General features: G+C 39.6%; 1 protein-coding gene across 2 annotated transcripts in view; it reads right to left on the bottom strand.

The window, feature by feature from the left end:
* Positions 1-27921, bottom strand: part of adamtsl4 (ADAMTS-like 4) — an 81297-nt gene that overhangs the window by 51065 nt on the left and 2311 nt on the right. The window contains exons 2-5 of one of the 2 annotated variants that reach the window (XM_056257855.1): positions 26758-26827; positions 23698-24242; positions 21136-21775; positions 3862-3964 (exon numbers count right to left, since the gene is read on the bottom strand). In XM_056257855.1, coding sequence (XP_056113830.1) covers positions 3862-3964; positions 21136-21775; positions 23698-24242; positions 26758-26827 — 1358 coding nt within the window. The remainder of the gene's footprint in view (positions 1-3861; positions 3965-21135; positions 21776-23697; positions 24243-26757; positions 26828-27921) is intronic. The other variant, XM_056257864.1, reaches the window with a different exon arrangement.

The raw sequence follows: 27921 nt of genomic DNA, 5'->3' as shown, positions 1-27921 counted from the left end.
TTAATCATTTTGGTGGATCTGTTTGAACGGAGATTGTTTTGACTACATTGGCGTCTGTACGCAAAAAAAAGTTTCCGTTTTTAGTACATCGTTGTCGTGTAAATTATCCTTTCCATACAATAAATGGTAATTGAGTACAACCTGTATGTATTGTGCCAGGAGGAGAATAGTGTGAGTACTTCACTATGTCGGGTCTCTCAGTATGATCATGAGCCTTTATTACATTTTACACTTGCACATGATTTTAGTGTTTTACTGATGTTTCGGTGTGGACAAGAAACTTCTGGAAAATGTGCGTGTGTGAAAATGCTAAAATGTGGAGGAAGAGCGTTTTTCGAAATGTATCCAGATTAATGTAGCATTCAAGAAATGCATTTGACTCACACCTTGACACACTTACCCTTAAACCACAAAGCACTATTTCACAGTGTCACACCTACATCTCTGTTCTAGCTTGTACTTTTCCAAGTCATTTAGGAAGTGTGTATTGGCCCACTTCATGTTACATAATCTCCTCGGGATGAATCACTTGTTCAGAGGCAATCCTTTTATAAGTCACTTTGGATAAAAGCATTTGCTAGATGAATAAATCAATATCAGTTGAATTACCCTTAAACAAACATTAGACTGAATTGATCTGTAATTCAAAGCAAACAATCTACAGCAATCTACCCAAAAATAAAATGTGCCAAACATCATATCTGCATTGGATATGATTTCAATTAGTTGATTATTTATTGTAATAGGATTAAAGCTGGCGCCGTACTTAGGTTTGGAGTAAATATCATGTAATCTCCTTTCTCCTTGTATAAAACTATTCCTTTAATGTCACACAAGCTTTTCATCATCTAGAAATGATTTACTGACTATGACTGAAAGCAGCTGAGAGATAAAGACTGTCCGAATCACGATGAGAAAAAGCTCAGTCATAAAAGATTCACAGATACAAGCAAAACAGCAGCTGCAACAATTCATTAGCACTTCATCCACAAATAACTTTCAATGATCTAAATATGAGACTCAAGTTTCCAACTGAAGAATCTACCCAAACACAAAATTAAGGCTTCTTATCTCAAGATTTAACGTTCTAAACTCAAGATTCAATACTTTAACTCAAGATTGCAAATACAAGATAGAAGTGTCTAAACTCAGTATTCACAATTCTAAATTCAAGGTTCTTGAGGTTCTAAACTCAAGTTTACAGGTAATAAATGAAAGATTCTAAAGATCTGGCCACACTTTAACTTAGGCCACACTTTAAAACTATGCTCTTGCTTCAATACACTCCTAATTGCTGCTTATTAATAGTTAGTAAGGTTGTTAAGTTTTGTTTTGGGTGGGATTGAGGGATGTAGAATGTTCATGCAGAATTAGCCATTAATATGTGTCTTATAAGTACTAATAAACAGCCAATATCCTAGTAATATGTAATATGCATGCTAATAAGCAACCAGCTGAGAATTGGACCCTAATCTAAGATTCTAAGATCAAAAGTATAAATTCAAGATTCTAAACAATATTCAGAGTTCTATACTCATTATTATAGATTCTATATTCAGTATTTAAGATTCTAAAGTCAAGGTTCTAAACTCAAGATTTAGTATTCTACACTATTCAAAATGGAAGATTCTAAACTCTAAACTTCAAAATTCTAGTGTCTACACTCAAAATTGCAAACTCAAGTTTCAAAGTTATAAACTCGAGATTCTATCTGAAGATTCTAAACTCAAGATTAAGGATCCTAAACCTAAACTCATTATGCATGATTCTAAATTTAATTTCAAGGTTCTACACTAAAGATTCAAGATTCTAAACTCAAGATAATAGATTCTAAACTAAAGATTCAGGGTTCTAAACTCAAGAATCAAGATTCTATACTCATTATTTAAGACTACACGGATCTAAACGGAAGATTTAAGGTTCAGTCCTAAATATTTGTGGTCATCTGTCAGAGAGGGCGTCCCGCACAGTGCAGTGGGCCAGACGGCTCTCTCTCTCTCAGCAGTAGATTGAATGTCACTTCAGTAATGTCTGTCCTCACTTCCCCCTTTTTCAAGCCTCTCACTTACTATTCAGGCCTTTCTTCCTCCATTCAGGTCTTTCTCCTCTCATTCACAGACCCTTTCATCCCATCCATCCATCCATCCCGAACAGCAGAATTTTTCATTCGGTTGCTATGACTCCCTAACCTCTGTCCTCTCTGACTCCTCCTCCCTCATCCGATTTCCCCACTATAAGTCCCTCTTTTTCTTTCTCTCCTCTTTCTGTATTGTTGATTTATAGTCGTGGTCCGGTACATGCATTCTGTCTCGGTGACTTTTATAAGGGACCGTCACACATTCCTCTGTTTTTAACTCTGTTTCTCTTTAACTTCTCTTCCTCTATCCTTCTCTCTCACAAAGACGCTTTGCTTGTACAGTAATACCCATGACCCCTGCGGTCACCCCCCTCCTCCTTCCTTCATTCATTCTACATCTACTTTGTCCTCTTAAGGCTCAGGTCATTTACAGCCTCTCAAAAACGCCTTTATTCTTGCTTATCTGCTAGTTCTGAGCTTTCTGAGAATCACTGCCACGCCAGTCTAAACTGAATCTGTGCACATTTTTCACATTTTCTACACTGACTGTGAAGTAAAATCGGCAGAATTAGTTTAGAAATGGCAAAACTTGTTGAACAGAACTTTGGTAGATGAGATAGAAGTGTAATCAAAAGCCAAAAAAAATCTTTTTTTTTTATTTGAAATCAAAATTTTGTTGATATTTTCAGTATAGAGTTATCAAAAAAAATTCTCAACTTCTAAGCCATCTTCGATTTTTTTCTTCTTAAAAAAAAAAAAAAAAGCTAATCACAATGAACTGCAAGATAACACTTCATAATAAGTATACATTAATAAAGTATTTACAAATAATTTGCAAACTATTTAATTAATAGTTTATAAACTGTAGTTAATACATTAATAGACTATACAAGCAGTGAGTTCTTTCATTGAGAGAGTTCATTCAGTTCATTCATTGTCGCTGTAATTAACAAATTATTATTGTTTAATTAGCTCATAGAAATAGTTAGATTATTAACATATATTAACGTAAATAGTTCTCACTTTAGATTAGGCCACGGAAAATGTCATTAATTAAGTGCTTTAAACCAAACTTTATTGGACATGATTTATAAGTGCTTTGTTACCGTAAACTTATTATAAAGTGTTACCAATATTTCTATTTCAAATAAACGCTGTTCTTTTGAACTTTCTATTCATCCTGATTATCAACATTGATAATAAACAGAAATGTTTCTTGAGCAGCAAATCAGCGTATTATTATGATTTCTGAAGGATCATGTGACACTGAAGACTGGAGTAATGATGCTGAAAATACAGCTTTGATCACAGGAATAAATTACATTTTAAAATATGTTCAAACAGAAAAGAGTTTTATAATAAAATTGAAATAATATTTCACAATATCACCATTTCCACTGTATTTTGAATGAAATAAATGCAGCCTTGGTAAACATATGACACTTCTTTGACATAAAAAAAAACCTTAACGACCCCAAAGCTTTGAACGGTAGTGCCTTAAAATCTTTTCTAGGTAGGCAGCACACTAGGTTTTGGAACAGAGCTCATTTGTGCCTCACAACTTAACAGCAAAAGAACATGGTCTGATAGTGAAGTAAATGGAAAATGTGGTGTGAGTAGATGTCCAGTAAACTTGATAATTAAACAATAAACTCTAAATGCTGCTCCACAAGGTGAGAAGCAGGGTAATATTCCACCACACCTCTGTTATTGCTTCTTTTTCCCCTTTATTCAATTCAATTCAATTCAAATCACTTTATACCCCTTCAATTTCCGTTTCTAACCTTCTGTGAAAGGCTCCCAGTCATACACGCGTCCCATAAACTCTTGACTGTTGAACGCTGCACACTGCTCAGCCCTGGAGTCTACTGGAGCACCTGGACATGCCTGGAGGGAGAGAGAGAGAGAGAGAGAGAGAGAGAGAGAGAGAGAGAGAGAGAGAGAGAGAGAGAGAGAGAGAGAGAGAGAGAGAGAGAGAGAGAGAGAGAGAGAGAGATAGAGAGAGAGAGAGACTTAAGTTATAGTGTCTCACTTCGACAAGCATTACAATGTGTGTGTGTGTGTGTGTGTGTGTGTGTGTGTGTGTGTGCATGCTTTGGGTCAAACTGTGACAGAGAGTGATACATTGGCTACCATATGGAAATAATGGTGAACCTGGAAAAACTCCCATAAATCTCTAGAGAGTGAGAGACAGACGGAGGCCAATGTTTATGGAGTCAGAGAAAGCCAAGAGCCCTGAAGAAGACAACGCGAAATGACACAAATTTTAAGGAATGAAAAACTGACAAAACACTACGGTTGGGAATTAAAAAAAACTTACATTTATTTTATTTATTTTTTTAAATAAAGTTTAAAAAAAACTTTGTTTGAAAGATTAAAAATAAGCATTGAATTCCATTCTTCCAAATTATTAATAGAACCATTAACCCTATAAAGCCCACTGTATCATATTTGATACACTAATTTCTAAGGCCTCTAAATCATCAACATGATCAAAACTTTGCTGAAAAACCTGTTGCACACAATTTACTACATGCCTTCTGTCGTCTGATTGATAGTTTATACTTTTTTATTGCAAGTAAAAGGCTTTTTTTGTGTAATTGTAAAAAAGTCCACCTTCAGGTCGTGATTTTTGCTGTGAAATCTTTACTAATTTTATAAAGTAAACATAAGGATAACCTTAAGTAATTTAGGTTTACTTGATTATCCATATACATATTTTATTTTATTTTAGAAAAATCATGTTAAACTTTGTTCTTCAATTTGTATTAAATATTATCATCTTACTTTTTGGCCACATAATTATCAGCATCTACAACAAATTGTATATTTTTGCTTTAGACAAAATTGAGGTGATTTTTCCTCCTTGACAATGAGACTTATATATATTAAAGCTGCCGTCGGCAATATTTTTTTTATCATATTCAGTGAAGTCGACACTATAATCCGACAGAACAACATAAATAAAGTGGTTTTAGAAAAAAAAACTCAAGCTTCTAACTCCACCTGGAGCGTGTTATTTGTTTTGCAAAAATCCACAGCTCCTGGATCATCATGTCCAATCAGCGCAGGGGGGTGTGAGATCTGACTGTCAATCACAGATCGGGCACAGGCCACCCCTCACGCACGTTACAATCACATGCACACGCCTGAAGTTCGCGCAGTAACGAAGAGTTATGATGGCGGATATATCTTGCTTTCAAAACACTAACAAATCAAGTAAGCTCATTTAGAGTATAAATGATAATTGCAATCTAGCCAGGGCAGCATACCTCCACATACTCCATGGTGTTGATGGATGCTGATGAGACGGGCGCGTTCACAGATAACCTGGTGCACACGCACTGACGAGCACGGACTCGGTGGGAGGGTATCCGTTGATAGTGGGGGAGGGGCATGAGAGTTGTAAACATTCAAAATTTTGCCTAAGTCCACTCAATCTGCCAGACTTGCCGACTTCAGCTTTAACACTATGGGCCCTATTTTAACAATCCAAGCGCTTGGTCTGGTTTAACGACGGGAAAAATATTCGGCGCGCCCGGCGCATGGTCTAAAAGGGTTGTTCCTATTCTCTTAATGAGTAATGGGTGTGTTTTGGGCGTAATGTGCAATAAACAGATGGGTGAAATATATTTGCTATTTAAACAACGTGGCGCAGGACGTGAAAATGATAACAGCGTCGGGCTGAAACTAGCAGAAAACACTTGCGTCGTGTCTGACAACATTGCAGCGCGTGAATGATAGGCACTATATCAAACTATTTGAACCATAAAATCCTGATGTATCAAATATGGTATGCAAAAACAAAATTAACAAGGTTAAGGAACCAGAATCGTTAAGTGGAAACTGAACCAGAATCGATAAATTCCTTGCAATTCCCAAACCACTACCATCAGGATAAAAACATATGGCATCATAAATCAAACCTATATCAGCCTTGAGAGTGCTAGAGCACAGCTCTGGTTTGGACCAGATGCTCCTCTCAAGATCCACGTGTTCGTTCACGATGCCAATGACATCAGGAAGCACAGCTCATTTTCTGTTGCCTTTTTCCTCTTCCTGTCTTTCCCCGTCCCTCTTGAACCCGACAGGAACCACCCTCAGTGGGAGAGATTAAGTGGAGGGATGTTGCAGGACACTAAAGCAGGAGGCGGGACAGGCAGAGGCAGCTGCGCACGGTACCGAGCGTGAAATTAAGCAGTCGCAGGGTCACTGAGGTGTCAGACCACAGCAGACATGGCCATTAATGACCAAACACTGTTCCGTTAATGCACACCAAACACACTGCGGCTATCCACAAACCTTCCCTAAATATTTACAACACGTCTGCAACGTCTGAGTGTGTTTGCTCGGGAAAACTCGAGCTCCGTTTATTCAAGGGGTTTAGTGCTCATACGCTTGATCGTTGATTTACTTGAATTAATCTGTGGTTTGGGTGCTTGCGGCATAACTTACGACATACATATATACATACGTGTAATTAGGCTACTTCAATGCTGACGAACATTTATAAACATTCAGAATATTGGGTAAGGTTTGAAGTGTTTGAAACCCCAGAACAGGATTGTTATCAAAAAAAGATATAAAATGACAAATATAAAAATTCATTCATTTACCCTCATTTTGCTCTAAACCCGACTTTCCTGTTTTCCTTAGTTTCATAGTTAATGTCCTTGTTTTATTAAATAAGTTCCATGGTTTCCAATTCCACACACCTGTTCAGTTTCCTAATCCACACAACCCCAGTCGACGGGTAGGGGTCTTCCTTAGCGAAAGTTTTCCCCCCAAAAGCTTCATTTCTATTCTGCTGAGGAAAGAAAGTCATATATATGGCCTACAGGGGTGAGTAAATAATCAGGAAATTTTGGGGTGAACTAAGTTAAAGTATATTTTTGAAGTATGCTTTATGTAGTAAGAATACTAACATCTATGGAAGCTTGTTTCCGCCATGGAATAAAAAATCAAAAAGATAATTGCGACTTTTTATCTCACAATTGCGGGTTTACATCTCGCAATTCTTTCTTTTTACTTCTTACTGTGAGTTTATGGGCTCTATCATACACCGGCACAACGCGTCTCCAGTCGTCGCAAGTGTTTTCTGCTAGTTTCAGCCCGACGCTGTTATCATTTTCACGTCCTGCGCCACGTTGTTTAAATAGCAAATGCATTTGCACCCATCTGTTCGCCCATGGGCTGCTGGTCTGAAAACGAGGTGTGTTCAGGCGCATTGTTGGTCATTGAGTCATTGACCAACTGAAACCTGGTCTAAAGTCAATTTTTTTTGTAATTTTTCCCGTCGTTAAACTAGCAAAAGTGTATTCGGACACACTGTAAGTGCACTTACGCCATGCGCTTTAGACCATGCGCTTAGATCGTTAAAATAGGGCCCTATATCTCACAGTTCAGTTGTGAGAAAAAAGTCCGAATTGTGAGAAAAAAAGTCCAAATTGCAAGTTTATATCTCACAATTTTGACATTATAACTCGCAATTGTGACTTTTATATCACACAATTGTGAGAAAAGGTCAGAATTGTGAGATACAAATCTGCAATTATCTTATCATTTTCTTTTATTCCGTGGCGGAAACAAGCTTCCATAAAAATCAGTGTAATAGTATACAGTACTTGTAAATGTACTACTATTTCAATACTTGGGATTAAATTGCCCTACTTTTCTGTCTGAATGTACTGTAGCCTAAATGGTTTGGTAACATTTTAGTTTGGGGACCAATTCTCACTATGTATTAACTAGTTGCTTATATACATGCATAATAAACAGATATTGGCTGTTTATTAGTACTTATAAAGCACATATTAATGCCTTATTCTGCATGACCATATTCTACATCCCTTAACAGGGTTCCAGACTGCGACCAAATTGGTCGCATATGCGACCATTTTTTGAGAATGTGCGAGTTAAAATGTTATGTGGTCGCATTTGTGCGAGTGGACGCTTGAGCAACAGAACGCCGTTGTATCAGCTGCTGCAGTCCATGTAGCCTACTCGTTCATTTTGAACATAAGTTACGCCGTAACTTATGTTCAAAATGAACGAGTAGGCTACATCATGAATCCATTTTCCAAACCGTGTTTTTGACTTATTCTGAATCACTACGGTACGCCTATAATAAGTGTTTATATTCGGACTATTTTATCCCGGGGTCGTCTCGGCTGCGGAGTAGCCCAGTGCCTGCGTGACTCGCCGTAGACATTAACGGAGAGAAGTTCCGTCTACAATCTTCTTCCGCAAGACACGTGCAGTTTGTTTATTGACGAACGTAGAAGTCACGGTGGAAAAACGCATGGGACTCACACAGCCACAGCCGTTCGTTGCTCTGGTTGGTTGTAGCGCTGTCCTATTGCGTGCCGAGGGATATTGAAAGACAACCGTTTATCCCGCCCCTCGGATTGAGGTATGCCAATTGTGAGTTCCCAGACCTAACATCTTGATGTAGGTCTGGCTTGCCAGGCTAACACTGATGGTGAAACGCGCCAATTACGAATTCACGAATTAAGGCATATAAAAATTGTCTTACGAAACACAGAGCCCCTTCCTCCAACGTCTTTTCAGCGGTTATATTTTCCTCTGTCGAGCGATTACTCTCATGATCGCTCGACAGAGGAAAAGGAAATTATTATAAAATGCAGAAGGTAAGAAGTGTGAGATTTCTGCTTTTTGTTACAACTATAAACTTTGATAACGAAAAATCTGTATCAGTTTATTATAATAACTCTAATCTTTTAAAATGTAATGCATACATTTGAATGTTTAATGATTTTTTAAAAGATAGAAAGATGATAATATAATAGACAGATAGATAGACAGATAGATAGAATATGATTCAAATGTAAATAGATAGATTGTATATAATTCAAATGTAAAATGCTTAAATTACAGATTAAAATTACTGTCCAAAATCCATGAAAATCCTGAAATTTGGCAATGATAATTCATATATTACAGGTATTTCTGTTACAACCCAGAAAGCCTTTGCTAGCATTGGTCCATTAAAACCACTATTCATCAGCATGCATTGATTAATCCCATGGCATGTAGCAAAAAAAAAAAAAAAAAAGGTGCGACCAAATCATATGCTGGTGCGACCAACTGAGAAAGTTGGTAGCACCAGTGCAACCAGTGGAAAAGTTAGTCTGGAGCCCTGCTTAACCCCACCCAATACCTAAACTTAACTACCTACTAACTATTCAGCCCGTAATAAGCAGTAAATTAGGAGTTTATAGAGACAAAAGTCGTAGTTAATAGAGAATGTGTTCTTCAAACTAAACCGTGACCAATGGTTTTATATCCTTTTAAAGAATTATACAAGAAAACACAAAGCTAAGCATACCAAATGAAAACAGGCAAAAGCATTTGTGAGAACCGACCCAAAGGAGACTTTTACTTGCTAAGAGTGCAGAAGGACGACACAGAGCTGATATATAGTGGATATTTACCAGTCAGAGAGTTCAGAGGAGCTCCTGTAATGAAGCAAAACTACAACTCAAGCTGAGAGAGAGAGAGAGAGAGAGAGAGAGAGAGAGAGAGAGAGAGAGAGAGAGAGAGAGAGAGAGAGAGAGAGAGAGAGAGAGAGAGAGAGAGAGAGAGAGAGAGAACAAATACTTTACTGCCTTTCCTTAGGCCACATTCACTTCCTCGTTAATAGGGCCACTGTCAAACAGGGGCACACACGGGTCAGACTGCATCTGAAGACACACACACACACACACAAAATAGCAGCTCAATCGGATCTTATTACCAGGGGAAGCCAAGAGCTTACAAGCTCAGTGGGAAATCATGGTGTAGCGTTCACACACACACACACACACACACACACACACACACACACACACACACACACACACACACACACACACACAATGAATGTATGGCTGGCTCAGATGCATCCATGGCGGATAAATGTGGTGGGAGCTCAAGATTTTTCTCACACATGTTGTGAACACTAATGACACAACAGCTGTCACTCACTCACACACACACTTTCTCCACACACATCTTTCCTCTTTGTCCCTGAATACCACATTCTTTTGTTTTTCTCAGTGTCCAGCTGACAAAAGCAGTTGGTCAGTGTAAACACACTTAACAAAGCAGCATGCTGAAACATGCACAAACACACTTCAAGAAAACAAGAAACTAGAAACACCTGAATAGACACAAATGAAAAGTGCACACAAAGATGTTTCTATGTGCTGTTCCACGTGCACATATTCGGTGTGCCAAACTTGGTGCAGATGCTGATATTTATGTGGTCAGAAAGTAAGATTAAATTCTGGTAGCTTGTAATGTAAATCGATGAGATCTTTTTAACAGTATAGCAGACTGATGGCCAAAAGTGTTGCCCAGAGTATTTGTTTTTAATGATGCGGCGTTGTGGTTGCCAGGACGTTTCTATGTGGTTGCTGAGGTGTTCTGAGTGATCGCTCAATGGTTACTTACTGGCCCAAGTCAAAAGAGTCCACCCACAAAATTTGAAGTACAAACGGAGCAGGATGAGTTACTCAACAAAGTTGAATTCTTAGAGCAAGAGTCTTGTGCGAGAGTAGAAATAAGAGTAATATAAATAATAGTAATAGTGATGCTTGACTTGCAAACGCCACTAACTAGATTACACACAAGCTCTCAGTGTATGCGAGGGTGTGTGAACATGTGGGGCTCATTTGTGCAGCACATAAAGAATGTGGGCTATACACTTCTTTCTTTGTGTCCACGTGTGTATGTGTGTGTATGTGTGTGATAAAGTAACATACACATGTTTTTAATATGTGGGTAATGACATACGTCTGTAAGTTTGTGTCTGTTTGTTTAAAACTAATGCAGAGTAAATCCAGCACGGATATGTATGTGTTAAACAAGGTTAAAAATGTGCAAAAATGATTTTGTGCTTCCTCCGTATTTTAGTCGTGATTTCCAGTACAAATATCTAAACATTCTGAAATTAAGATACAATTACTTGAGAAGCAAAATGGCATAACAAGTCCTGTTTTCTGCAAAATTTGTCAAAATTAAGTGACTTTTCACTTATTACAAAAAAATATCTGCCAGTGTGGTGCAAACAATAAACTTGTTTTCCCTTTGAAATAAGTTTACTTTTCTTAACCCATTGGCAGCTTTTTCTTGTTTTAAGCATGAAGAATTAATTTGGATCAAATTTCAAGTCTTGAGATTAGTTTTTTTGCTGTCTAGTAGAATAGGGTTTCATGCTTGAATATTATTTTTTACATATTTCACATTGTTGCAGCACCTCTCTTCCCAGTCTGTCAGTAACTCTTCCCAAAGTCAACCATAGTCGCAAATTCATCAGAACTTGCGCCCGTAGTTGGCTAAGGCTAACGATGCTTTTTGGAAACGCACCCCGGTTTAGTTCCTTTATCTATGAAGCACAATGTGCTCTGATTGGTCGACTGGACCAGTGTATTGTGATTGGTCAACCGCTTCGAGGGTGTTTGGGAAATGTCACGCCCCTTACCATAACCGAGAGTTTAACACACTACTAACTAACTAACTTAACAGGCCACGCCCCTTTAATTTGCATATGCCTTGGGAAGGACTTATTCAAATGAGGAATATTGTGATGTGTTCGTTAGAAAACTCAAGACTACAATGGAGGCGTTTCAGGGAGATCAGAAACAGAGACACAATAGAGAATAACTCCTTTAACAACTCAAACAGCAACATTACACACTAAAGAAAGATGAACATGTATAAAAAGCATACTTGGACATTAGTAGTAATTTTGGTTCTCAAGTAAGTGTATTTTGATTAAAGGATATTTAGATATTTTTACTGAAAAACAAGACAAAGCCTTTTTTTTGTAGTGTACAAAAAGAGGGAAGAATCAGAAAAAGAAAAGAGAAGATGAGGGGAGGTCAGGGGAGGAGAGCAGCTGTAAAACAGTGGGCCTTTACAAACTCAACCTGAGGAGAATAAACATGAACGTTTTAGGCCTCCCACGAGGACAACTGAAGAAAAAGGCAGAAAGAAAAAGAGGGAGAAAGAGAATATCAGAGGGGAAATGAACTTATTCTGAAACACAAGTTTAGCTAATTTAATATTAAAGTAAATAAATTGGTTGTGAAACACAATGCAAACAAAAGATTACAAAACCCCACATGGGAGTCGAGTCATTTGCGACGGGCCGTTTGCACAGGTGATGGACAGCTGTCCGAACAAGTCCCAGCTGAGATTTGAGCTCATTTCCTGACAAACTCCTGATATATTGTCCCATATCAGCATTATGGCCTAAATTCTTTAAATCCCCACAAAGGAAACTCTCTCCAACCCGTTAAAGCACAGGAATTCAGCAGCATCTGTAATGTATTTCAATCTGAAAACATCCCTTCAGCATGAGGACAATGATTGGACATGGACACGTCACATGATGTGCATTTGATAAAATGGATCCTCTGGTCATATTCAAAGTGTTGTTAAAGGACTAGTTCTCCCAAAAATGCTAATTCTGTCATCATTTACTCACCATTTATTCATTTCAATAGATACCGGGGCTGTAATCCTCTAAAAATGATCCACTGAAAAGCATCATAACAGTAGTCCATTCAACTTGTGCACTATATTCATTGTGTGAGGGAAAAAATAAATCTATTTCCAAAATAAATTAACCGGAAAAGAGCAACATCAACATTCTGTTAAAAGTCTGTTTCATACAGTCATGCAGGTTTGGGGTGAGTAAAATGATGACAGAATTAGCATTTTTGGGCAAACTATTGCTTTAGTTCAACATCGGAATAACATGTTGATATGTCAGAGTGTGTGTTTTTGCAGGATAACCATCACATATTTGCAGATCACGTGTTCAAATCCCTGAGTTTTCTCAGTCAGCATTTGAATCATATGGTAAATTTGAGATGAGTTCTCTCTTCTGTTTCTGAAAGGCCATTGTGAAGAGATTTAGCCTTTGACACAGCAATGTAAATGTTTATTTAGCAAGTGCTGAGCCCACCCTTAGCTCAGTGACTTCACACAGAAAGACCTTTCTCTTTCTTTCTTTACATCTTTCTCTTTTACACATTCCATTACTCTTTTGTCTTTTTCTTTCCATTCCCTCTTTCAGAAAAAACTCTTCATTTTTTCTTCATCTCTGCTTCACTCCAGGCTCTCTTTCCCTCTATCTGTTTTTCTGCCCTCTCTATTTCTGGAGAGTGCGTGTGTGTGTGTGTGTGTGTGTGTGTGTGTGTGTGTGTTTTAAACAGTGCCGTCTTTCACTGCGTTACAGCGTAACTGTGTCACACCCCCCAAAAGCCCCTTCGCTCCACTCCTCTATTTCACTTCCTCTCCTCCTCTACTCTCAGTTCCCCACTGCTCACACACACAAAGTACACACACACACACACGGATGATAAAGTACATATAATTATAATTTAGTATTCCTCCAAATAGAATATTGTACACCCCAAAACATTCCTGAGATATCTAACCCATAACAAAAACACACACACACACACACACGCGCACACACACACACGCGCACACACACGCGCACACACACACACACACACACACACACACACACACACACACACACACACACACACACACACACACACACACACACACACACACACACACACACACACACACACACACACACACACACACACACACACACACACACACACACACACACACACACACACACACACACACACACACACACACACACACACACACACAGAGAACAAGCTATTACACAGTGTAACACTAATTACGAAGAAGAGAACAGCCAAAATCAAAGTTTATGTACAATTTATAGATTAATTTAGGATGAATCGGTTTTTCATGTTCAGAGGTTTTCAAGAATGTTTGCAAATTTCAGATTCAGATACTGAAATATAAATATTGACTAATATATCATTCACATTTGATTAATGAAGGAGTTCAGCATTCAGGATGGAGCCAAACTGACCTTCTATTGAAGAAAATCTTATACTAATATTTTGTACACATGCATTTATCTTTTCTGGTATTGCTCTGAAGCTACTAAAATACCTACTTGAGGGAAATTACCAAAAAACCTTAAACAATATCTTTAGATTTTGTATGCCAGTGTTAAAATATCATAGTTATGACATAAAATAAGTGAAATAACCTAAACAACAACAAAATGATTGAACACCAAAGTGTTTTTTTTACATAGCACATGGAAAGACCTTCAGGTAAAGACTGACTTTAATTTTGCAAGATTTTAATATTTTTTTCATAGATATCAGACTGTGCTGACAAACAACACTGTGAAAACCAGATCATAGAGGTTTGTATTTTTAAAACAAACCTATTCCTTCTTTCAGGACATAACTTAAATATGTATTTAATCTAATATTAAGGAAAGTAAAACAACAGTGAGAGAGTGATAGAGAGAGGGAGAGAGAGAGAGAGAGAGAGAGAGAGAGAGAGAGAGAGAGAGAGAGAGAGAGAGAGAGAGAGCACAGATGGTCAAGTTCTCTCAAGTGTTCAGTAGCTTCACATCCAGTCAAAACATGAGAGTTTGTCTTTCTATGACCAGTAATCTCACAGTTACCTCAATAGACACTTCAAACAGAGATAAATACGCACGCACGCGCGCACACACACACACACACACTGCTATGTATAGCCAAACAGCCCTCAGAGGGGCCAATAGTGAACTTTTCCTGGGTTCAACCTCCATGTGGAGTTTCAGTGCCCGGTTACAACCCAAGTGTTCAGTTGTTAAAAAGGTCTTAGCAAATATTTCACTGAAAAAAATGAAGAGGTGTCTCACTGCTGACAGAATGGGCTTTCAATAGAACTTGGCTGCCTATGCAGTAGAAAGGCGAAAACCTTTTTTGAAATCGGTGCTACCTGACTAGAGAAAACAGAGAAAAAAGGCTGTTGACTTCCCTTTTGTCAAATAGGTAGAAAACTTCAACACCCATAATGCACTGGGTATGTTGCCGTCCATGCCATGGCATCCGAACACCACACTCCGCACATACAACAAGGGTTGCCAGGTTTGTGTAACAAAACTAACCCAGTCGTGTTCCGGGGGTTACCCAGTATAACAATTTCGTTAAAAGTCGAGTTCCAGGGCAGGGGGCAGTGTTTGCTTTAACAACACATGGAAACAGTGTAAAACTAGCCCAATTCCTCCGAAAAAACGCAGACTTGGGAACACCGCAAAAGTATCACGTAGACAAAAGAGCGTACGGCCCGAGCGAACTCGGAACCGCACACTTACGATGACAAGACTGTGCTGTTACCAAACAAGAACAAACTAAAGCGAAGTGACAGAACCTTCTGTGTTTTAGGCAGTAGCTAAAGGTTGCAAATAATTGTAAAAATGGAGAGATCACCGCTTCAGAAAATCTGAAAAACCTCCTTGTTTGTAGTCAACTTTTAGAACTGGATGACAACGAACGGAGGTGAAAAAAATGGAAAGAAAGTGCCGGTCTGTCAGTTCCGCCCAACTCCCCGAAGCAAAACGCCGTCGCGTACAGGAAAGAAAGTTTTCCATTTTTACCATAATGCTGTTTAATGAGCAGGCAAAGTACGATACAGTTTTCAGTGATAAACATACTCTTGGAATAATACATTTTGTTAATAACCCTCTGTCGATCCGACTGTCTGTGGGCGGAAATATAAGGAAGTAATCTGTAGTTTTCATGAAAGCCTTGGAGCTGTCAAAAGACTTTTTCTCACACATTAATGTGAATTTCTCCGTCAAGATAACACGGAGAAAGAGTAAACATTGTTCATTAACATACTACCGACATTGTTACACTACAAAGCGGGTTGAAAATCTGTGAAGTTACACTTAAAGGAATTAGTACAATTCTAAGGCAATGGCAGACTGAGTACCAATTACTTGTACATCCTCATGACTGATGACTTGGGATTTATACTGCTGGCAGAAAAACAAAAAACATAGCTATCTCGCTAAACCCTGACCCTCCAGGCACAACTGTTAAATCTAGTTTTGTTGAGTTGCATTGCACATCTCACTTGCAGTGAACACAAGGAGTGGGAGATGTCGTAACTATGACAATAACACATATCTAATTCTGTGCTGTGACAGAAACTATTGTGAAATATTTAGCATAAACGCTTAGGTAAGTGCAATAGATAAGATGTTGTAATGTGTCTGAGGAAACCCTTGCCTCAGGGATTTTAGGCCCTTTCGTCCAACTACTTAAAGACATGAATCCCTTGTGAAATTAAATGCATGTGGATTGCAATTAATTGCAGTTAAAAGAAAATATCCTCTAATTTATATTAAATGCAATTAGGTGAACTTTAGAGTTCTACTTTGACCACCTTAAGTAGGACTTAAGTACATCTTTATATGTAATAAAAAAAAAAAGGGTACTTCTTTGAAGCACGACAAATGATTATTGAAACATATTGATTTAAAATGTACTTTAAAGTATAATTTAAAAAAAAAAATTTAAAGGACACTTAAATGTGTTAAGAAACAGCCATGAAAGTCTACTGCTTTAAGTACACTTAAATGTGCTTTTATTTCAATAATATTATATTATCTGCAAGTTCAGTTTTTTTAACAATATACTTTTAAGATTTGAAGTTCACTACAAGTAGCCTGGTAATACCAAACTCTGCTACTTCGCTTTGCTTCGTAGACAGAGTCTGGAATGGCATAATTGAAAAGTGTTTTCTTTCTCGCGAGAGGGGCACTTGTCTGAAGTTTAAAATCATTGGTTACCCTTAAGCCAATCACATAACGCAATCACCTCTCTCTCCAATTTAAACATCACCTCCATTCAAAATGTTTAACAAACACTCTTCTTGTTCGGGCTTCAGTTTGCAAATGCCGGGAATATTCTCCACAACAGAGTGAATTGCATCCCGTCTCTCCATATCCGCGGTCGTTTTCGATTTCCCAAACCTAAAATACAATCTTCAACTCGGCGCTTTAGCGTCTACGTCACGGCTCTCTGTTGATTGGCCGGCTGTTTTCAGTCCGGAGGAAAACTGAGAGATAGGTCGCTATCTCAGACTGAGTACAGAAGCGAACTGAAATTGAGCGGAAGTAGGAAGTCTGACGTAGTCAGGCTACACTACAAGTGCACGTTAAAAACAATTAAGAAATGACATTTTCTTTCCTCTAGTCTGTCTTTCCTCCATGAAACGCAAACGAAGATGCTGAGCAAAACGTCAGAGCTGCTCTTTTCCACACAGTGAAAATGAGGAATAGTCATTTATACTGCCAAGCTCCAAAAAGCACCATGAAAGCACCATTAGTTGATGGCTAATTTCGCTGGTACTTGTGACTAAGTGACAATAAAGGCTACTACTACTAAAGCAGCTCATATATGACTTATGCGCATATGAAAACAATAGTGGTTGACATGAGGGTGAGTAAATGACGACAAAGATGTCATATTTGGGTGAATTCTTCCTTCATTTTCATACAACCAGACTAGACAAACATGGAAAACCATGCAGCTGAAGCAAACCTGCTCCCAGAGATCAGATTTCAGCACTTGTTCGCGGCCCAAAAGAGAGACAAGTCCCGGTAACACAAACATTGTTTGGATGTATCTGAAGTAATCCTTCTAAAAGTGTGTCACTCATGCCCTGGTGTGTGTATCACGCCACCAACAGCAGGAAACTGCTTTACCACATCAACTTGACCACAGTTCAAAAATGACTAACTCTGGTTTTGAGAGCTGACATGCTGCCCTGGGCCGCTGGAATGGCTCAGAGATGTATAATATAACTACCGCCCAGGCTGATCCTGGAAAGTTGGATTAAAGGGAACTGGGTGATTTATGATTTGCAAAGAATCTGGCTCTAGTGAGTGTTCGACAGGGGAGTGAGAACGAGACTCAGCTCAAATGAACCAGGTCAATCTGGAAGGAAAGTTGAAGAAAAAGGTTCTGAGAGATGAAGAGATAGATGGAGAAGCAGCTCCTGGAAGAGGGGGAAATCCAACCCTTTGACGTGATGAACGCACTTTGGGCTAAAAGTGTTTGATAAAATCTTGCAGAAAAAAAGCAGTAATTACTACTGGCTTCATTTATGTCAGATGACGAACTTTCACCAAACTGTGGTTAAATCAGGGAGGTTGAAGTCGAGCAAAACAGCGTTTTGAGTGATAACATGGGGCTTTCCAATGGGAAATTTGGGAAACATAATTAGTGCAAGTGAAACAGTGTCACACTAGACCAACCAGCATATTTAAAGCCGTTATATAACCAAACAGAATGGCAAAAATCAAGAGTCTCCTCATCTACCACTGGTCAGTTAGCCCTGGTCCAATATAACACCATTGGTTGAGCCAACATTGCTGGCTGAGTGGATAGTCTGACATCATTCATAAACACATGCAAACTCCATTTCAGCAGTTGAAGTCATTATATGAATGGTAAATATTTGGTATTAGAAAGCCTGGACCAGATTAAACTCAGATTAGCCCATTTATAAAGCCAATAAAAGGACCCATACTTTAGTAGCATTTCATTTTTGCCATTAATAATATTATTCGGAGTTTCCTGCACCAAAACAGGCACGATTTATTTATTTATTTTTAAATTCGTGAACTTCCCAAGCTCTTTCTGACCCATAAAATGAATCATGCTGTTTTTGCTGCATTTGAAAATTGACCGCTCTTATGACTGGCTAACATCTGTGTCCCAACAAATTTCCAACGTCAGCCAAGAGAGCCAAGCATATAAATACATATTGAATAGACACGTATGTAATTATGACGGTCATATGTTAATCAAGACATTGCAATCATAATGATTTCTTAATGAGCCATTTTAGCTTATAGTTTCAGTGTCTATGGGAGCTTTGAGTTCTGAAAATAGAGATGATGAATGCAGATAATATAATAATAATGGAATACAAAAGCCACTTAATACTTAAAGATAGTACCCTTTCATTACTTTTATCTTAACACTTTTGTAATAATGTAAGTTGAAAAGTTGAAATCATGTTTTTATATAAACATTACAATAATGTAAATATGTAAAATCTATTAATTTATTAATTAAAGAAGTACTTGCTTATATTTTTAACTATAGTGTGTAATTCGATATTACATGTAAAGTTAATATGTACTAAATTGTAACTTCATTACAAATATGTAATCAAAATAGATGTTACAAGAGAAATGGCAATAAAGTTCATTTTAGTTTACAAAAAAAAATGCTTGTCAGTATTCGGCAGTACACTTTAACCATATTTCAAAGACAATAGAAGTAATCATGAAATTACAAGTAAAGATGTACTTAAGTCCTACTCAAAACAATCACCACCATACATTTCAGTTAAATGCATTTAAAGGTAGGGTACTAGGCAATATTTTATACTGCAATATACTGGTTGAAACTCTTTTCACATCCTGATAGCAATCAATAATAAGAGTCTAAATATTAAATAATGCACATATATCTGTCATGTTTATGGACTTTCAGTTTATTTTCATCCGTTTTCCTTGTTCTTAGATTGTAGTCGTTTGATTAGTCATTTCCCTCACCTGTTATCATTTAATTAGCTAATTTCCCTGGTGAATAAATATTTCTTGTTTGGTTCAGTTCAGTGTCGGTCATCTTCATAGTTGTGTTTATGTTACCTGCGACCTTCCTGAGTATTCGAGTTTCCTATTAAAGGACTATTTTGCAAGATTTCCTGTTTCAAGTCTCTTTGGATTCTAAGACACGTGACAATATCTTCTGTGGAATTAGTCCGAATCCAATAAAAGGATGTCCTACCTGCCTGTCAACATATGTATTTCCATACCTCGCGCAGACATCACACGTCATCAGCGTGTTTCATGAGGCTGTGCAGAGTTGTACACAGACACCGGGTGCCACAAACGAACAGCACACCTTTAATGGTTCCTCCTGAATCAAAACAAGGAGCTTATGCTGCTTTCACACCATGTCGTAATTACCGTGATTAAGAGATGACAACATGTGACGTTCATCAACAGCGAAATGAATCTGCAGCAGTCAGGTGGTACAAGTAAGAGCTCTTTAAGTTGTTTACATTCATTACTATTGTAATGTTATGTGCTTTGAGACATGGCGTCTCTCGTGTTGTGACGCTTTGCAGACTCTGCTCTGGCTGTGCGCATTCATGTGTTTTGGAGGAGGCGTGACTTTGAAGACGCTCTGAAGGGAGGGTGGGATCTTATGCTTTCAAAGATAGCCTCTCCGAAGTTGCCTACCCTACCTTTAAACCAACACACCAAGGAACTTTTCCTCAGCGGTCGCCCTACAGGTTGGAAGTGGAATTGTCCATTACCGCTGTCGTAAATAATTTAGCCTACCGCAGCCTACTGTCGCACGCGCACGCTCGCTGTTTATCCAGCACCGGCTTTGGAATCAACAATGGCAGACATCCCAACCTGCAAGAAGTCATTTCAGGGAAGTATATATTGGTTACTGGATTGTTGACTAGCTTTCGCGAGGCACACTCGCAAGGTCTCTCGCTCTCTCCCTCTCTGCCATGCTCGCGCTATGTTATGCGCGCAGTATGTTCTGTCTCGCATGCACGCTCTAGATTCCGGCAGATTTTAACTAATTTGCGGGCATCAGGGAGACGCTATAGACTTGGGATGTCTGCAATGGCCACAGACAATTTGAGGAAGTGGTGGGGGAAGTGACGTATGCCGTAAAGCAGTCGAGTTTTGTAGTTCTTTTTGTGCTCGGGTTACTACCCGAAACCCGAAGTTACATAGTGCGAGTAAAAGCGATACAGACCACGTCAGGCTATGGCAGACGTGTCATTTTAACCTATTGTAAGTCGATGTACCATCACAAGGGTCTTGGAAATATATTATGAAGGTTGAAAAGTTCCATAGTGTTGCTTTAATACAAATTCAAACTCCAATACATTTTCATTCGTGTTAATTGCAATTAAATGATTGAAAATATCACATTGTTCACACAAGTGACTTAAGTAATAAGTACTCTTTTTAAAAGTATGTTAAAGTGTACTTCTGTTTCACAAGTGTTCAAAAGAGAACATTTTCCATGATTTGGTCCCTTTAAGTTTTAAATCTAAAGCTTGATGTTAAAAAAGAAATGTGGCGGTCTCACCTGTAGACTGCACCTGCGATACTCTCTGTCCCCGCCAGCGCATCTGTAGTTGCGGGCCGATGCTGGAGGCCTCCAGTCCCTCTCGGCTTCGTTTCTGGAGGGCTGGGCAGCGTTTTGTAGGACCCAGGGCTCAGGGTTTGGGTTTGCGGGTGTCTGGACGCCGTAGGGAGGAGGGTCTCTGGGAGTGTGCGCTCGGTGGATAGTGTGTGTGTAGGAGTGTGGGACTTGGCGAGAAGCGCGGCCGTCGATGCGTCTGTCACGGGCCACGTGCCTCTGGGACACGGGCCGTGAATGAGCGATTCGATTGCGTTCCCGGACTCTCTCTGCTCGTCTGTGGGGCTCTCCATCGGCTGCACTCTCCACTTCTGCTGTCGTGGAAACCGCCTCCGTCTCCTTTTCAGCCTGGTCTTTCTCTTTTCGTTCTCTGTTAACGTTGGCCACATCTGTAATAACTTTTTCTACTTCTCCCTGAGTTTTGTCCACATGTGAGCTGGAGTTCACACTGAGAGCGTCGAGACTTTCTGCGGTGGTGGTGTTGTGGTGATGCGTATGGCGCGCATGTCGATTTTGTCTGTGTAGAGGAAGAGAGAATGGCACTCTGCCGTACCCAAACTGTCCAGGGCGAATAGATGAGCTAGACCTGGTGTGACAGGGACAGACAAAACATGCCGTGAGTATGCTAGAAACAGGTCTGCATGACAAATATAGCATTAGGGATTTAAACTGAGCTAAAATAAACATGTTAGACATCGAGAGATCAAAGCTAAAAGAATACAATGTCATGTGACACTGAAGACTGGAGTAACGATGCTGAAAATTCAGCTTTGTATAACAGGAATACATTTTATTATTTATTATTTTATTTATATACATTTTATTATAGGAAACAGTTCATTTAAATTGTAATAATATTTCCCAATATTACTGTTTTCACTGTATTTTTGAGCAAATAAATGCAGACTTGGTGAGCATAAGAGTCTTCTTTCAAAAACATTAAATCTTACCAAACCCAAACTTTAGAACAGCAGTGAAATACGGAATTATTAATATTATATACTGAAGATTTTATTATACACTCACCTAAAGGATTATTAGGAACACCATACTAATACTGTGTTTGACCCCCTTTCGCCTTCAGAACTGCCTTAATTCTACGTGGCATTGATTCAACAAGGTGCTGAAAGCATTCTTTGGAAATGTTGGCCCATATTGATAGGATAGCATTTTGCAGTTGATGGAGATTTGTGGGATGCACATCCAGGGCACGAAGCTCCCGTTCCACCACATCCCAAAGATGCTCTATTGGGTTGAGATCTGGTGACTGTGGGGGCCATTTTAGTACAGTGAACTCATTGTCATGTTCAAGAAACCAATTTGAAATGATTCGAGCTTTGTGACATGGTGCATTATCCTGCTGGAAGTAGCCATCAGAGGATGGGTACATGGTGGCCATAAAGGGATGGACATGGTCAGAAACAATGCTCAGGTAGGCCGTGGCATTTAAACGATGCCCAATTGGCACTAAGGGGCCTAAAGTGTGCCAAGAAAACATCCCCCACACCATTACACCACCACCACCAGCCTGCACAGTGGTAACAAGGCATGGTGGATCCATGTTCTCATTCTGTTTACGCCAAATTCTGACTCTACCATCTAAATGTCTCAACAGAAATCGAGACTCATCAGACCAGGCAACATTTTTCCAGTCTTCAACTGTCCAATTTTAGTGAGCTCTTGCAAATTGTAGCCTCTTTTTCCTATTTGTAGTGGAGATGAGTGGTACCCGGTGGGGTCTTCTACTATTGTAGCCCATCCGCCTCAAGGTTGTGCGTGTTGTGGCTTCACAAATGCTTTGCTGCATACCTCGGTTGTAACGAGTGGTTATTTCAGTCAAAGTTGCTCTTCTATCAGCTTGAATCAGTCGGCCCATTCTCCTCTGACCTCTAGCATCAACAAGGCATTTTCGCCCACAGGACTGCCGCATACTGGATGTTTTTCCCTTTTCACACCATTCTTTGTAAACCCTAGAAATGGTTGTGCGTGAAAATCCCAGTAACTGAGCAGATTGTGAAATACTTAGACCGGCCCGTCTGGCACCAACAACCATGCCACGCTCAAAATTGCTTAAATCACCTTTCTTTCCCATTCTGACATTCAGTTTGGAGTTCAGGAGATTGTCTTGACCAGTACCACACCCCTAAATGCATTGAAGCAACTGCCATGTGATTGGTTGATTAGATAATTGCATTAATGAGAAACAGGTGTTCCTAATAATCCTTTAGGTGAGTGTATATATACTATATAATAACTATATATTATATAACTATATAGCAGTTAGAAATGTTTGGAATTGTGTGATTGTGAAAGAAGTGAATATCTTCATTCATAATGCACAATATAACCCTAAACTGGCCACTGTAAATCTGGCCCTATATTTTTTATCACAACCTTTTGTTAGCCACATTGAAATTGATTTTATTTTAATTGTGAAGCCCTATCTATTAATGAGTTATGCTCATGTAAACAGGAAGGTCCCCACTAACGACGACCAAACCTGCTCACCTTCTTACAGACGCTGGATCCCTATTGGTGGAAACTGACCTCCTGCTCCCACTGCCTACAGCTCTTCCGTGACTGGGCGACCGTCCGGGAACTCTCCCGTAGGGAAGAGAAGAGGACGAGGAAGGTGATCGGTAGACTGAAACCGGCTCCTGATTGGGAGGGCTGAACTGCACTGGCCCAGCGCCGCCGGCTTCATTTCGGTAGAGCGGTATCCCAGGATTCTGATTGGCTGGGAGAGGTGGGGAAAAGAACGGAGGCATCTCAGCGCCCCCTGCTCCATATGGAGGTGGCTCGTTGATGGGATACAAGGAGTTGTAGTAGGGTCTGACTGCAGAGATCACAGGAGTGTTATTCGGGACACCCGGTGGAAGATACGCTTGTCTGTTCCACACAAGAGGCGGGGTTTGGGGAGGCGGCACACACTGTCTCCTCCTCTCAGACACGCCCACTCCACAGCTCTGAGAACACTCCTCCCACTCGCTCCATGGACCCCACACCCCTTCAAGCCTCTCCTCCTCTGCCTGACGAGACTGACGTCCTGGCGCCTGTCAAAGGAAGGCCTCATAATTATAAGTTGTAAATCTGTACAAAATATGCAACATGCAGTATATGCAAAATATACAGTAGGGTACAAATGTCTGAAACCACACTGGGCCCTATCATACAGCCGGTGCAAATGCGGCGCAGGCGCGAAGCAAGTGTTATTGCTGTTCAGCCTGACGCAGTTATCATTTCACGTGTTCATTTGTCGTTTCAAGTGATCTGTCTATCATTTTCATCGTCCTTCTGCGCCACGTTGTTTAAATTGCAAATGCATTTGCGCCCATTTGTGCGCCCATTTGAGCACCCATGGGCTGCTGGTCTGAAAACGAGGTGTGTTCAGGCGCATTGTTGGCGCATTGCTATTTTGAGGCAACTGAAATAGACTGCGCCATTGACCAACTGAAACCTGGTCTAAAGTCAATGGCGCAGTACATTTGATATTTAAAGGGCGCATGAGTAATATGCGGGTCCACACAACGCACGTACACTCTGCTTATTACACACACAGGTCACCGCTTGTCTCGTAGACGGTCTGCTTGCACGCTTAAACCTCGCGCACGAGCAGATCCGTTTCTTCGCTAGAGAAGCATTCAGTCTTTCCGCTTGCAAATTCCGCCATGTAAATAGCTAATCCGCCATGGCGCGAGCGCAACTGGCTTTTAAAGGGAATGGGAGATGAGACTCACATTGGTTTATTGCACGTTACGCCCAAAACACACCCATTACTCATTAAGAGAATAGGAACAACACTTAGACCATGCGCTGGGCATGCCGACAATTTTTCCCGCCGTTGAAATGGCAAAAGTGGATTCGAACACGACCTAAGTGCACTTGCGCTGTGCGCTTTAGACCATGCGCTTAGATCGTTAAAATAGGATCCACTGAATGCAAAATCTCATTTCTTTTGAAGCTTAAGCTTTTTTGAGATTCTCTCTCAAATCATGCTGAAAAACATGACCATCAGGATTTGTTCATGTAGCTCTTTTATTTTTATTTTTATTGTTTTAAATGTTTTTCATGTGTGGTATCAGACCCTATTGTGCACATACGTATATACACACACACACACACTTTACATCCTGGGCGCTAAAACTGAAATCTAATAACCAGCTGAAATTAGAATTCTTTAAGGATTCAATTCAATTCAAATCACAAGATTTAACAAGAAAGGCATGAACAATTGTTTTGAAATAGACAGAATAATTCCCAAAAACCACACCCAAACAACAAGCAAGTTGAAGCACATGTCCTGTTCCATAGCACTCAGTCATGACATTATGACTAAGAAAAGAGGCATAATTAAACTAATGGCGTGTGCTGCATGCAGAAAGAGGCTGGACTCTGGAGTTCAGCCCAGTGCAGTGACATTCTTTACAATGCTGGACGCAGATTTGAGCTAATTCCAGTTACTTATATAACCTCATTTCATCAATCAGGAGTGAAGAATTTGAGCGTCTGCAGGGCAGGCAGAGGTAGAAGGGAAGAGTCCAACAAACAAAAGAATCCATTGAGTTCACAAAAATAGGGGGGGAAACAAGCGAACAAGGCCTGTAATGCACCTCTGATCCTGTTCAAACTGCCATCAAGGGCACACCACGCCAAGCCTGAATCTGCATTTGTGTGTGTGTGTGTGTGTGTAATGATAGATGGATAGGTGGATAGGTGGATAGGTGGATAGATGGATGGATGGATGGATAGATAGATAGAGATAGATAGATTGTTTTTGGAGCTGTATTTCTCTGCAGTAGCCAGTGTAATCTGTGTGTGTGTGAGTGTGATTTCATGCCTGTTATAACATCTAGCATGCAGCGCTGTTTGAAATGCAAGGAAAAACAACAAACTCATTTCTAGTTTTCAATGGCATTTGTCTCTGAGTATTTCTCCAATAAACCATTGTTGTTCTAACTGAAATAGAGCATAACAGTGTGCTGTACAAACTACACACGCACATCAATTTGCCACTGCATCACTGCTGTAACTCTGGTGGTCCTTTTCCTGTGTGTGTGTGTGTGTGTGTGTGTGTGACTTACACTGAACACGTGCATTAATGCTCACTTGCATACATGTGAGTGTGATTTTGTCACAAAAACGCCCAACATGCTCCCAAAGGACAATCCCACATCAGAGGCCAGATGACCAAACAATGGAAAGATCATCTCATAATGATGGCCTTATTTAATGGTCAGATGCAGAACTGACCGCAGGGGCAGATAGAGTTTATTTGCGCTTCTCTCAGAGCCTCAGAAGACTCATTCAGCTTCAGCTGGTCAGATGAGACCTCCACAAACATATTCTGCAAATCTTTTTCCCTCTACCAACGATAGAAGAAAAAACAAACTTGCACTGAAGGACACCATAATAAAACTGGACTCAGAAAACCCTAGTAACACCTTAACAACTGTATAGCAACACCGTCAACTACTTCTCTGTAAAAGCCGAGCATGCAAATGATGCAATGTTTCTTTAGACATGTTCTCTCAGTTCTGCTGTCAAATCATCATCATTTTCATCACTCACCGGCTTTTCTGCTTCATCGGCTGTTGTTAAGGGCAGCAGAGTCAATACACAACACCAAAACGCACACAATCTGTGAGGAAGAGGAGAAATGTTACACATATGAAAAAGAGTATTTAGAAGTAGAAGAGTAATACTATTTCACTTAATTCATGTTGTGATGTTAAATGATACTGTGATAAGACATGATTAGCACAGTATATGATAGTGTTTCGGGTTAACAAGAAGCTGATTAGATTAATCTCTGGACAGTTAGGAAAATGTGTTAACAAGCCGACGAGTTCCAATACTTCTCAAAGGCTTTCCCAGAATTCCTTCTGACAGACGATTCTCCACCCTGCCCGGCTCCTATTGGCAGTCTCCTCTGGATATGACTTATCCTCAAAAACATTCTCATATCAACCACATTCGTGCTGACGTTTCATAACAAAACGCTTCAACCCACATGTACAGTAAAAGGTTCTGGTTAAAATACTTTAAAAACTGATTATAAACAAAATTGCAAGTTGTTTCAAAATAACGTTTCGAACGTCCTTCAAGAAAAAAATGATTACTGAAAATTATAGATTACTTTGTTCTAAACCCCTGTTATAAAACCCAGTGTTTTTAACCCTGCGGGCAAAAGTAATCGTTAGGGTTTTTCACACTTGAAACCCTGTAAATGGAATTCTGGGTAATCTTGCTTAACGTTTCCCATTGCTCATAATTTACAAGGGTTAACAATTAATCCTGGGATTCATAAGCTGCCGTTTCACACTGCACATTCCAAAATTCCTAGACTGGGTTAACATCCATATTTGCATATTTGTATAGTCAGTGTCTGATTGGATGAATGGAGCACACATCCTATTTACATTGCGCATCCTCCGATTATACACTGCTGACTGTACTATCAATTTAATCCTGAATGGACTTTTCAGACTATAAAGGCAAAAATAAAATGGTCTCTTCTTCACTCCAATTGTTGCATTGCTAAGCATTTAGCCGTAACATTCTAACACCGCTTTGTTTCACACTGCACATGTTTGGCACCACAATATAGGGTTAACACAGCAAAAGCAGTGCTAACCCTGCTTCCATAACCCCGGGTAAAAAGCAGTGCTAACCCTGCTTCTAAATTACAAGACAAAACGTTCCTTTACCTGGGGTTAAAAGAGGGGCTTTGAA

Source organism: Rhinichthys klamathensis, unplaced genomic scaffold (genome assembly GCF_029890125.1).
Source record: "Rhinichthys klamathensis goyatoka isolate OS25496 unplaced genomic scaffold, OSU_Roscu_1.1 h1tg000006l_1, whole genome shotgun sequence".
NCBI classification, from domain to species: domain Eukaryota; kingdom Metazoa; phylum Chordata; class Actinopteri; order Cypriniformes; family Leuciscidae; genus Rhinichthys; species Rhinichthys klamathensis.
The sequence above is the reverse complement of the archived record's forward strand: the minus strand, read 5'-3'. Positions and strand labels throughout refer to the sequence as shown.